This window comes from Solanum dulcamara, chromosome 1 (assembly GCF_947179165.1).
Source record: "Solanum dulcamara chromosome 1, daSolDulc1.2, whole genome shotgun sequence".
Classification (NCBI taxonomy): Eukaryota; Viridiplantae; Streptophyta; class Magnoliopsida; order Solanales; family Solanaceae; genus Solanum; species Solanum dulcamara.
This window is the reverse complement of record NC_077237.1, coordinates 37,096,064-37,109,866: the sequence shown is the minus strand read 5'-3', so window position 1 is coordinate 37,109,866 and position 13,803 is coordinate 37,096,064. Positions and strand designations below refer to the sequence as shown.

General features: G+C 36.5%; 1 protein-coding gene across 1 annotated transcript; it reads left to right on the top strand.

Moving 5' to 3' along the window:
- The first annotated feature begins 3,389 nt into the window (after nucleotides 1-3,389).
- On the top strand, nucleotides 3,390-13,321 carry LOC129880516 (DNA (cytosine-5)-methyltransferase 1B-like). Its single transcript, XM_055954956.1, has 12 exons — nucleotides 3,390-3,682; nucleotides 6,949-8,449; nucleotides 8,629-10,129; nucleotides 10,323-10,487; nucleotides 10,647-10,839; nucleotides 10,917-11,028; nucleotides 11,118-11,265; nucleotides 11,339-11,536; nucleotides 11,648-11,926; nucleotides 12,130-12,291; nucleotides 12,391-12,609; nucleotides 12,769-13,321. The coding sequence occupies exons 1-12, from the start codon at nucleotides 3,640-3,642 to the stop codon at nucleotides 12,946-12,948; spliced, it is 4,701 nt and encodes a 1,566-aa protein (XP_055810931.1). The 5' UTR covers nucleotides 3,390-3,639; the 3' UTR covers nucleotides 12,949-13,321.
- Nucleotides 13,322-13,803: the final 482 nt, after the last annotated feature.

Below are 13,803 nucleotides of genomic sequence, written 5' to 3'. Positions count from 1 at the left end.
TTTCTTCGGGGGGGGGGGGTGCATTTCATACCGCAGGTACAGACACGGGTTTTGGGAGTCCGCTAGCTTAGGATTCCACTCAACAAGTTTGGAAGAAGCTCCATTGATTCGGAGCCGAGTAGTGATACAAAACCTCCTATGTATATATTTGCTTATTCAGGGGTACGGCGGGGGGCCTGTCCCGCCATACGATATGGGTGCTATTCTTAGAGGTCTGTAAACATGTGTGTGGATTATACGTGTAAGCTCTGTTCAGTTGTGTCTACATGATGTATTGTAAATATTAAGATATTATGGCAGCCTCGTCGGCTTATACTCCCTTTCACGATGAGATACAAATGAAAGAGGCTACAAGTATATGAAAATACTACGATCCATTGGGGTTCTTATGTATAGTTATTATATTGATTATTACATCTGATAGGTACATACACGGGGGGTTCCGATCGGACCCTAGTCGCGGCCTACGAGGTTGGGTCATGACAGTTTAGGATCTCCTAGCCCCAACCTTTAAAATCACAAGGGAATTTTACAAAGATTGAGGTGGGATTTACAAAAATTCATAAATCAATTCACAAGAGCATGTATATTATATAGACATAACGTAAATAAGGGGAGTGTTTTGAATCAAATAATCAATTTTCAAATTGTAAATCACAATGTGTAGCACAATTATTGATTTTACAAGATTAGAGAAACTAGGGGTGTACATTTGATGGGGTATCGATTTATAGATATTAACTAAATGTCTTAGAAAAAATTACCTCATGGATTTAAATATAAGAGAACGAAGGTATAAGATCATTCTAAATGATATTAAAACGAGGCAATGCTTCACGCTTAAGAGCTAAATAAGTTGATAAAATATCAATTCATCAGGCATCCAAAAAGAAACTTTCACTCGTTCAAGAATTGTCTAGTGGAGTGAGTAAAAAGGTGAAGAGGAAAGTATGACTCATGTATGCCTCAAGAAGGTAGTGTCACTTTAACCAAATTATACCCTACCATGTCCTTTGCCTACACTATAAGCCGATAAAAGTCCTTGGTGATCTGTTATCTAGCATGTCTCATCATGATTTGATAGAAGATATAGGCAAGCCTATGAATTAGTATGCATGCATTTGATCATCTTTGTGAGTGTGAGTGATTCATGTGACCCCTTTATGATTACAATTGATTGCTTTGTGAGAATGAAGTGTATTTATTTTATGTGAGGGAACTTGAGTTGAATTTTTCAAGCACTTTGTTGAATCTTGGTTGGTATTGTGAGCACATGCATGGATTAGTAATGGTTAGTCAAGGCTTGAAGCCCGTAGTTCATAATTTTAGTGTGTGATCATCTCAATTTAAACTAATGATTTTTAAAATCATCTGGATAAGGCTGAGCAAAAAAATAACAGCATGCATGCAAGCTCTCAAGAAGTAATACTTGTCGATATCGTTGTTCAACTCAGCGTATAATATTTTGCTTGAAGATAAGCAAAAGTTTAAGTTAAGAGTGTTGATGAATTGAGATTTTACGACTCATTTAGCCTATTTTCGATATGAAAACAACGTCCTTACTATCAATTAGTACTATTTCTAGTGAAGTTTACTTGTATTTCAAGTTTCAAAGTCATAAATGCACTTAAGCATCAAAAAGAGGGAAAAGAGGTCAAAAGATGAAAGAAAAGAACGAAGTCAAAAAACTCCATCACCTAAGGAGTTTGGTACATCACCAAACTACCTAAGACTCGCCAAAGTTAACAGATGCAACCACTCATATGCATCAATGATAGGTGTCATATGTTTCTACTAAGCGTATCGTCAAGGTTGTTTGATAAAGCAACAGTCCATTGACTAACTTTACAGTCGTTAGAAGAAAAAATCAAAAGCACAAGACAAAACGGTAGAGTGGAAGATGAATTCAGTGAATTGTCGAACTCTTTGGCGAGCCTGATCAAAATAGACAAAGTGGCGTCGATGATAATTTTGTAAATGATTTTTCCTTAGATATAAATAATTTTTGTGACGTAAAATATATATTTTTTAGATTTTAGAATATTTTTTGTGACTTTTGAAATTTCGAAAAGGCTTATGGAAGAAGTAGCTATGTTTGGAGGAGAATTCTTGAATTATCTACCTTTGGAGTGCAAATTCAATCTTAGACAATCGAACTAAGGAACTTGGTAATCTTACCTTTTCTTTAGTTATGTCTAGCTAAACCCCAATTCTTAAGGGTGTGTGATGTGTGGATTCTAATTTGTGATTGGAAATTAATTAATGACTTTTTATATGTTGATTTGAATTGAGTTTAGCCGTTTCTTCATGTCTTCATCTATAATTAGAGGTTGCAAACTCTAATTTACTTTAGTTCTCTTATTTTGCTTATAAAAGAAGATAAGAGTAAGAGAATTTAATTCAATGACTCGATCTTATTCGGTTAATAGTTGAATCTAGATATAGTTTGGCTAAATCAGAGCAATAGATTATTTTGTATTTATTACACATTTGAGTTTGTGAAAATCCATATGAATTTTGTTGATCGATTGAAAAATAATCAATGATACCTATAATCTACCTTACCCAAGGATTATCAATTGATTTAAGCAAGGTTAATTACCCAATCACGTGATTATAATCCATGCTAGCACAGTCCTAGGATCCTTACTACTTGCATACAACTCTCATTCCATTAAGTTGCGTTCAATTGATTGAATTAATCGTTAAATTTACACAAATCATTGTTTACATTAAAAGAAACCCCAATTTACTTTTATTGCAATTGTATCAATGCACAAATCACTAGTGGTTTGAACACATTATAGGGTGACTTCTATTCGTCCATTGCATATGAGATCGACCCTAATTCCTAATTGAGTTAAAATATTGCATACTATCGTCTACACATCATTTTATGAGGCATAGTTGAACGTTATAAAGCATGCACTTCATCTTATGTCGCTTGAATTTCATACAATCATGTCAGTTCAATGTGCTATTTAAATAGTAGTTGCAATTTATGAATTATAAAATTGCTTGTTCTAATTGCAGGGAATGGAAAAAATACATTATAGTAGAAGAAGTATTGGATACAGAGGATCACTTTTTTCTATTCAATTAAATTTTTCTTAACTAAATAACTAAATATATATCATTGATTCATAATGTGCTTTAAGATTTCTCTCCTATAAAAGGATAAAAAAATATTAAAGTCTCTTTTGTCATTAATAAGACTCATTATTTGTTTTTTAAAAAAAATTATAATACACAAAAAGAAACTATATAAAATCATCCCAAGAGAAAAAAAGTAGTGTTGCTATTTATTTTATACTAACTTGGATTTTGTGTATGTACATAATTAAAAGCGGAAGCTCATATTTTTTCCTATTTTGGGATTTGGAACACAAAAAATTTCGAAGTGGCGCCAATTCATTCCCGCCTCTTCACTTTTTTCCCACCCAATACATTGAATAAATAGGCAGTGAATAGTAGTGAAAACTATTATTATTATTATTATTATAATAATAATATGATAGTATGTGTGCTAGGGTAGTAACTTGACGGAGATATTGAGGTAGCGAATATCATAAATCGAGAGTTGATAAAAAGAGATCCAGTAGGGGTTGCTTTTAGTCAGCAGGTTTGAGATCTTCCGAAATGGGTTCTCTGGTGGCGTTGGATAAGCCGGATACCGATGCTGGTAATTTTGATTTATGTTTTTTGCTTTCCCTTTTTATTTATCTATTTCCTTCTGTGAAGAAATGGCAATCATGTATACATTTGCTATATAATCAAGTTTTGTTTTTTGGCTTTTTGAAAAACAAGGAAAAAAATTATGTTCAAATTAATCGGCTCCCAAGATTCATCCGCTTTTCATACACTGAAAATAATGAATAATAGCATCATTGAGCTGCATAGTAAATATTCTGGATGCTTAAGTTTTTTGTCCTTATGAATGAAATATAGGAGATAGAAAAAGTGAAAATGAAATATAAAAGAAATGGTCAGGCAGTCAGCAAAATGTCAAGGTTGAAAAGAAATAAGAAAAACAGTGTTGGCCTTATAGTTTGAAGTATGAAACAAGTCAAGATTTTTTGTAAAGAATTTTTTCACGAAAGAGAATCAAACCCTCGCTGCTTCTCACGTGCTGTGTGGCTAACTTTTTGGTTCAGAACCAAAGCACCCATCAGATATTTTTATTTATGGGTACTAATAGTACATTGTATCTTCTTTTCAATATTTTCTGTCTAACTATAATAATTGTGAGGGTTGATGGGAGCACTCAACACTAACTGCATAGGTTTTCCCTTGACTAGTGGAATGATTAGTAATGTTAGTGTTTGTAGTGTCTCATTTTGCCGCCATAGAGTTGAGGTACGTGTTCGCTCAAAGTATTTAATTTCAAAAGTTACTATTTTCTAGTATGAGTAATTGCATTTATGAGCTTGCTCTCAATGTGCGATTTTATTTGGAAACCTTCTGGTTGCATTTGAGTCGCATGTCTTTTGGTAATAAAGGGAAAGTTTAATTCAACATAGTTCTTTGTGACCTTTGAATGATGTTAGAATACACACGTCCAAGAGGTCAGGTGTACAGTTTTGTCGTCTCTGGAAAATGATGCTTCTCGGATCTTCTGTCAAATGTTTGATGTTTACTTGTATATAACTGAAGCTTGAACTCTACGTTCTGATGTTTTGGCATTATTGGTGTATGGGACCTTGTCCCACATCGACCAAAGATTAGGGCCTTGTACAATTTATAAGCTCCCTCCCCTCTTTACCTCACGAGGCTCCTTTTAAGGACAAAATCTGCCACACCAATGTGCAAAAGGGACAATACCTTGTGGGGATTGGTTTCTTAATTTGACAGTAATAAATTTTTTCTTTATGGGATGACGGACCATGTGTTGCTTACTAAGTCCTATGTGGGGACCCTGTTGGTGTATGCACAATGACAAAAGATGAGGGTCTTGGCTCCTCTTTCTACTTTCCAGAGAATCTTCCTCATGCGTGTCTAGGCTGGACAATACATTGTGGGGATCGATCCTCTAATTTGAGCATCAACGGCCCTTTATTATGAATGCATGTTTAGTTGAAACAAGTTGGAGGTGGGTGGTAGGAAGACTTACTAGAAGGCTTGTATGGTTAAGTAAATCCATAATTATTCTCTCTGCATAGAGTGTATTGGTAAGATTTAGTTTGGTTCATGAACTGTTGGAGTAGTGTTGGTAAGACTAAGTATGTTTCTCATTTGGGGATCTTGAAATGGACATTTGTCTAATATTGGTCAGGTCAACTATTAAATCCACCTTAAACTGCAGAAACTATAACCGAGGACATATAGTTGCATTTAAATGAATTTGAGTTGGTTAAACTGCCAGTGTTTTTGCTGCGTGCCCACTTGCCTCTACCATTTCAACCTAATTGTTAATGTTTCCTAGTTATGGGTTGTCAATTTTTTTTTCTTTCTAAAAACTATTTCCACTTAACTTATACCAAATTCATTCAAAGAAGAACATACTTTCCAACTCGATAATCCAGTGAAGTAATTGTGGTTCAGTCTCACCAACAACGCCCACTGAGAATTCTTCCTGAATCAATCTCATCTCAATTTGTTCGTACTATAGTTGACAGAATTATCCTAATGAACTGTCCATAATCTATTGTATTCCTGTTTGGCTAACCCTTAATAGCTTATTTAGTTGCAAGAAGAGGTTTCTCCTCAACTATTACCATCTCATGGCTGGTAATCTATTTTGGCATTGTTTGTATACATTACATATATTGGTTGTATATTCTAGCAGAGATCATTCACCATGTGTATTTAATTTGGTAGCATTATTTGCTGAGTTTTTGTATTTATGCTATGGTCCTTGAGGATATGACAGTGTTTTTCTTGTTATATATGTTTGAGTTCTATAAATCTGTAACCTTATCTTTAGTCTAAAAATCCTCATCATTGCATAGAATCCATCTGTTTCAATTGACACGGCATTCTTCATATTTAGAAAATACTAAAATCCTTGACACCATTGACGCCATCCCAATGATTTGTTTTTCAGTTATTCTGTAGAACTTTTTCAACTTTCAAGGTTTCAAATTCATTTAACCATTCAAATTCTAAACTCATGATGTGATGTTTATCAAACTAGTATTTTAGCCACAACTTAAAATGTTCTTCCACTACCACTAATATAATTCATAAAGCTATTCCACATCCTAAACTTTTTCTCCAGTTAAACATCAACAAATAAAATAAAAGAAGTATAATAAATTTATGTTTGTGATTACCATAGTCACACCCTCATTGCTAAAACATAGACAACCACAACCCAGTCTCTTAGTTGATGCCTTCAGAGATTTAGAATAAATATCATCGTTGCTTCTTTGTGATGTCCAAATGCTTTAAGGGTATTGCTTGTTGTGTTACTTGTATGCACAACATCTCTGTATTGGCTTCTTAGATATAATGCTTAAGGTGGATCAAAAAACTTAACAAATTTGCATGGTGAAGTGGCTTGTGTGCTATTGGCAGCTTTTTGAGTCCACAAAGCAATCTTATGCAAAAATGGTCTACTCTCTTGAAATGGAAAATATTTAATGTGCCCTGTATGAGTGGTCATTTCACAAGCTTGTAGTGTTTTTCCATGTGCATATCATTCCCCTTAGCATTTATGCCTTTTTTGCTTACACTAGTGCATGAATGTTGTTTGATATTAAGTGTATTGGCCTAACTTTGAGTGGTGCATTTTCTTAATTTTGCTGCTTCTTTTGGTGTTCACTTCCACTTCATGCTTTTCAATAAAGATTATCTCACAGGGAAGTTCAGAAAGCTTCTTTCTAAGCTTCTGGTCCACCCTGTACAAAATTTCCTTAGAGTGCTTTGTCTTTGTTGCGAGAATGATAACACAAATATTTTTGTTCTTGCTATGGCTTATCCTTCTCTATTTTTTCGCTCATTAATCAGGATACAAAAAGAACAAAAGCAAAGAAGATTCTGTGTCAAAAAGGAAGGCATCTGCAACTGACAAGAAGGAAAAGAAACAGCCTGTTTCTGAAACTATTGAGGATCCCACTGCTGCACGTAAAAGGCCTAAGCGAGCTGCTGCCTGTTCAGATTTTAAAGAGAAATCTGTTCATTTATCAAAAAATGCTTCAGTCATTGAAACAAAGAAGGACCATTGTGTAGAGGAAGAGGATGTGGCTATTAGGTTAACTGCGGGTCTGCAAGATTCTGAACGACCGTGTAGAAGATTAACGGATTTTGTATTTCACAACTCCGAAGGAATACCACAACCTTTTGGAATGTCTGAGGTTGATGATCTGTTTATCAGTGGTCTCATTTTACCACTTGAGGACAGTCTTGACAAAGAAAACGCAAAAGGAATTAGATGTGAAGGCTTTGGGCGTATTGAAGAATGGGCTATCTCTGGCTATGAAGATGGAACTCCTGTCATATGGATCTCAACTGAGACAGCTGATTATGATTGTATAAAACCCTCAGGTAGTTATAAGAAGTTTTACGACCACTTCTTGGCCAAGGCAACGGCTTGCGTTGAGGTTTATAAGAAGCTCTCAAAGTCATCTGGAGGAAATCCTGATTTAAGCCTTCACGAGTTGCTTGCAGGGGTTGTCCGAGCGATGAATGGCATAAAATGCTTTTCAGGTGGTGTATCCATCTGGGACTTCGTCGTCACTCAGGGCGGGTTCATCTATAAGCAACTTATTGGTCTGGATGATACATCAAAGAAGACTGATCAACTTTTTGTTGAGCTACCTGTCCTGGCTTCTCTTAGAGATGAAAGCAGTAAGCAGGAAACACTTGCACAACCAGAGCCTATATCATCTGGTAAGGCTCTACGTATTGGCCCAAAAGCAGGCAATGGAAAAGACAAGATTGAAGAATCTGGTTTGGCTAATGGTCCAGCGCCAGAAGACGAAGATCTGAAATTAGCTAAATTGTTGCATGAAGAGGAGTATTGGCGCTCCTTGAAGCAGAAGAAAGGCCGCAATACATCTTCCTCATCCAGCAAAATATACATCAAGATCAATGAGGATGAGATTGCAAGTGATTATCCTTTACCTGCATATTACAAAACATCTAATGAAGAGACTGATGAGTATATCGTCTTTGATAGTGGGGTTGATACATACCATATTGATGAGTTGCCTCGCAGTATGCTTCATAATTGGGCATTGTACAACTCGGACTCGAGGCTAATTTCTTTAGAGCTCCTGCCAATGAAAGCATGTGCTGATATTGATGTAACCATTTTTGGGTCTGGAGTGATGACTGCTGATGATGGGTCTGGATACAATTTTGACACTGATGCTAATCATTCCTCTTCAGGTGGTTCTAGATCAGCTGAGATTGATGGAATGCCAATTTACTTGAGTGCAATAAAAGAATGGATGATTGAGTTTGGGTCATCAATGATCTTTATATCAATTCGGACTGATATGGCCTGGTATTATGCTTAATTCCTTTTGAGTGATTGAATTATTTTGCAAGTACTTCCCTTTAATATGCCAATAGCTGGGACTGCTATTTTTTATATTTTGATAAACTTGACTGTTTTTCTTTCTGTGCTTTTGCTCGGCGGATTTTTTTATAGATGCTTTACTCATGCATACTATTTCTCTTCAGGTATAGGCTTGGGAAGCCGTCGAAACAGTATGCTCCTTGGTACGAACCAGTCATAAAGACTGCGAGATTGGCAGTGAGCATCATTACTTTGTTAAAGGAACAAAGTCGTGTGGCTAGACTCTCTTTTGGAGATGTTATTAAAAGGGTTTCAGAGTTCAAGAAAGACCATCCTGCTTATATATCATCTAATGTAGATGTTGTGGAAAGATATGTGGTTGTACACGGGCAAATTATTCTGCAGCAGTTTTCTGAATTTCCTGATGTAAGCATTAGGAATTGTGCATTTGCAATTGGTCTCTCAAGGAAAATGGAAGAGAGGCACCATACCAAATGGGTGATTAAGAAGAAGAAGGTGATGCAGAGACATGAACAGAACTTAAATCCTAGGGCATCTATGTCACCATCTGTAAAAAGGAAAGCTATGCAGGCTACTACAACAAGGCTAATCAACAGAATTTGGGGGGAATACTATTCCAATTACTCACCCGAGGTGTCAAAGGAGGTGGTTGATTGTGAGGTGAAGGATGATGACGAAGCAGATGAGCAGGAGGAAAATGAAGAGGATGATGTTCCAGAAGAGAACTTGGATGTTCCAGAGAAAGCTCATACACCTTCCTCTACAAGAAGGCATATTAAGTCACGTTCTGACAGCAAAGAAATAAACTGGGATAGGGAATCCATAGGTAAAACAGCTTCTGGTGAACTTTTGTTTAAAAAGGCTAGAGTTCATGGACATGAGATAGCTGTTGGGGACTCAGTTCTAGTGGAACATGATGAACCAGATGAACTTCCTTCTATTTACTTTGTTGAATACATGTTTGAAAAATTGGATGGTAGCAAAATGCTTCATGGAAGAATGATGCAACGAGGATCTGACACTGTACTTGGAAATGCAGCTAATGAGAGAGAGGTATTTTTGATCAATGATTGCATGAATCTGCAACTAGGAGATGTCAAAGAAAGTATAGCTGTCAATATCAGAATGATGCCTTGGGGACACCAGCATAGAAATGCTAATGCTGATAAACTTGATAGAGCAAAAGCAGAAGACAGGAAGAGGAAGGGATTGCCAACTGAATTTTATTGCAAAAGCTTTTATCGCCCTGAAAGAGGTGCTTTCTTCAGACTCCCGTTTGATAAGATGGGTCTTGGTAATGGTTTATGCTACTCCTGTGAGTTGCAGCGAACTGATCAGGAAAAGGAATCCTTTAAGTTTGATATGTCCAACTCCAGTTTTGTATATCTGGGGACTGAGTATTCAGTTGATGACTTTGTTTATGTAAGCCCTGATCACTTTACTGCAGAAAGAGGGGGAAGTGGCACCTTCAAAGCTGGAAGAAATGTGGGGTTGATGGCCTATGTAATATGTCAATTACTAGAAATTGTTGGTCCCAAGGGATCTAAACAAGCTAAAGTAGATTCTACAAACGTCAAAGTCAGGAGATTCTTCAGGCCAGAGGATATATCTTCAGATAAGGCATACTCTTCTGATATTCGGGAGGTATATGCTACATAATACTATAACTTGTCTCCACACTAATAGCTGGTTAGAGTTGTAAATATATAATTCTTTTACTATGTAATGTTAGGAAGTTTGTTTTAATCAGCTAGGTAACCATTAGGGGATTTTACTTTTTTTTCCTATGTGAACCTTCCTGCACTTACGACTTTCTGATTGTTGCTGCTTTTTCCAGATCTATTACAGTGAGGAAATACATACAGTTCCTGTGGAAACAATCAAAGGTAAATGTGAAGTGAGGAAGAAGTATGATATTTCATCTGAAGACGTCCCTGCCATCTTCGACCATATTTTCTTTTGTGAATATTTGTATGATCCATTGAATGGATCCCTTAAAAAGGTACCCATTTCATAATTTATACTCATGCATTCTTATATTAACAGCAATTGGTCAGAGTCCTTTTAGTTCAATATATTCTACCTTTCATTTATCTACCCTATTTGTTTTTGAATTTTATTTCTCTTGTGAAGTCTATAAGTTGATTGTTCGTTTGAGCAGTTACCAGCTCAGATAAAGCTGAGATTCTCAAAAATTAAGCTAGATGATGCAACATCTAGGAAGAGGAAGGGGAAGGGAAAAGAAGGAGAGGATGAAGATGGGGAACTGAATGAAGCGTCTCCACAGAATCGTTTGGCCACACTAGATATCTTTGCTGGTTGTGGTGGCTTGTCTGAGGGACTGCAGCATTCGGGTAACTTCCTTCTCTCTGCTTTTTCATAGTTGTAATGGATGCAGTTTGAACTTTTGCTGAAAGTTTCATTATTTCAGGTGTCACAGATACAAATTGGGCAATTGAATATGAAGAGCCTGCTGGAGATGCATTTAGACTTAATCATCCAAAGACAAAGGTGTTCATACATAATTGCAATGTGATTTTGAGGTTGGTCCTTGGGTATACAATCTTTACTCTTACCTTTATGAACATATCAAGTACATAACAGTAATGATCAGATATTGGTTTCAATTCAGGGCTGTCATGCAGAAGTGCGGAGATTCTGATGACTGTATCTCAACTCCAGAGGCTTCTGAATTAGCTGCAGCAATGGATGAGAATGAACTGAATAGTTTGCCACTGCCTGGACAAGTTGATTTCATTAATGGAGGCCCTCCTTGTCAGGTTTGTTAAGCTCTTTCATATCTACCCTGATGTTTGGTAAACTTTGTAGCTTAAGTGGTGTTTTCTTTTGCAGGGGTTTTCTGGAATGAATAGATTTAATCAGAGCACCTGGAGCAAAGTACAGTGTGAGATGATTCTGGCATTTTTATCCTTTGCTGATTATTATCGGCCTAAGTTCTTTCTCTTGGAGAATGTTAGGAATTTTGTGTCGTTCAACCAAAAACAAACATTTCGCTTAACTGTTGCTTCCCTTCTTGAGATGGGTTATCAGGTACATATTGTTCTCTCTCTCTCTATATATATATATATATACACACACACACATGTATATGTATGTATATTGCTAATTATCAAAACTGACCATCAATTTTCTTGTGATCAGGTTAGGTTTGGTATCCTTGAAGCTGGAGCGTTTGGAGTTCCTCAGTCTAGGAAGAGAGCATTTATCTGGGCTGCCTCCCCAGAGGAGGTTCTTCCAGAATGGCCAGAACCAATGCATGTTTTTGCTGTCCCAGAATTAAAAATCACATTATCTGAAACTTCACACTATGCAGCTGTGAGGAGTACTGCTAGTGGAGCTCCATTCCGTTCACTTACTGTCAGAGACACAATTGGAGATCTTCCTGTTGTTGGCAATGGGGCATGCAAGACTTGTATAGAGGTACTAAACTTAAATTTCCTTGAACCCTTTCCCCTTTTCCAGGAATTGACTAGAGAACTGGAAAGACGGTGTATTGAGTAGGGATTTTACATTCTGAATTTGGAAGAAGAAAGAGGGCAATGCTGCTTTTATTTCTATAGATTACCCAATCATGTCACCCCCTGGTTCACCCTTTGTTATTTATGCAATTCTTCTCAATGCAGTATCAAGGTGACCCAGTATCCTGGTTCCAAAAAAAAATTCGTGGCAGCTCAATAACATTATCTGATCACATTTCAAAAGAGATGAATGAGCTTAACCTAATCAGGTGCCAAAGAATCCCCAAGAGGCCAGGAGCTGATTGGCGTGACCTTCAGGATGAAAAGGTGTTGTGGCAATCATCCAGTGCCTTTGATGAAATAATATCTGCTTTGTGATTTTAAGTGTTTAGTAGGTCTATAAGATGTTTGTGTTGTGTGTTGCAGGTTAAACTATCTAATGGTCAACTAGTTGATTTGATTCCATGGTGCCTGCCTAACACTGCTAAGAGGCACAACCAGTGGAAGGGGCTCTTTGGAAGGTTGGATTGGGATGGGAACTTTCCCACTTCCATTACTGACCCCCAGCCGATGGGTAAGGTGGGGATGTGCTTTCATCCAGAGCAAGACAGGATTGTTACAGTTCGCGAATGTGCACGTTCACAAGTAAGTCTTTCAAAATTAACAAACATTTTAGAATATCTGAAGATGTTTGAGGCATAGTCTTAAGTGAAATTGAGTGTAGTTTTTTCATCAATGCATGACAATTTGATGGGATTATAATAATAATAATAATAATAATAATCATAATATCATATATTGCAGGGTTTCCCAGACAGCTACCAATTTGCTGGTAACATTTTGCACAAGCACAGGCAAATAGGAAATGCTGTTCCACCTCCTCTGGCATATGCACTTGGAAGGAAACTTAAGGAAGCTGTTGAGAGCAAGAAGAGGCCACTTAGAAGTTCATTTTTGTCAATTTCAGACTGTACCTCAACTTAAGCTTTCAAGTTTACATACATGTCAACACAGCATGTCAATTACCATTCACATTGACAACAGAGTAAACGTTACATTGCCTAATTGTATCAGTTTTTTATCCAACTCCTAAACTATAGCACCTTGATTCATTATTAGAAGGATATTTAGGTTTCAAGGGAATTTACCAATCTACCCCGATGGATTTTTTTATAATACCATAAGGATTTGAGGAAATTTAGTTCTCCCACGTCACAAAGTTTGAGTCAAGGAACTATAAAGTAGGAGTTGATCTTGTAATCAAGAAATAACCTCTTGAAGTGCGAATATTAGATCCAATAATCAAAATAACATCTTGAAGTGGAAATATTATCTTAATTAATTAGGGGTGTTACAACTCTCTCCCCGTTAAGAATATTTGTCTCGAAATTTACCTTATTCTAGTCTCAAAACAAGTATGGATATTGAATCCTCGTGTATTCTTCTCGCTCTTTGGTGGCTTCTTTTCCAGTATGGTTCTTCCAAAGTACCTTTACTAAGGGTATTCTCTTTTTTCTAAGTTTCTTTATTTCATGAGCTTGGATCAGGATAGGTACATTAAGTCTGGATTAACCTCAATAGATTCAACTAGAAGAACATCAGATGGATCAGAACGATATCTTCTGAGCATGGAAATATGGAAGACACTATAGATCTTATCCAATTCAGGAAGCAAAGTTAATTTATATGGAACTGGCTCTACTTTTTCTAGTATCTCATAAGGTTCGATAAATCGAGGACTAAGTTTTCCTTTTTGGCCAAATCTCATAATCTTTTTCCATGGAGACACCTTTAAGATTACTTTATTGCCAACTTGATGCTCAATATCATGCCTTTTAA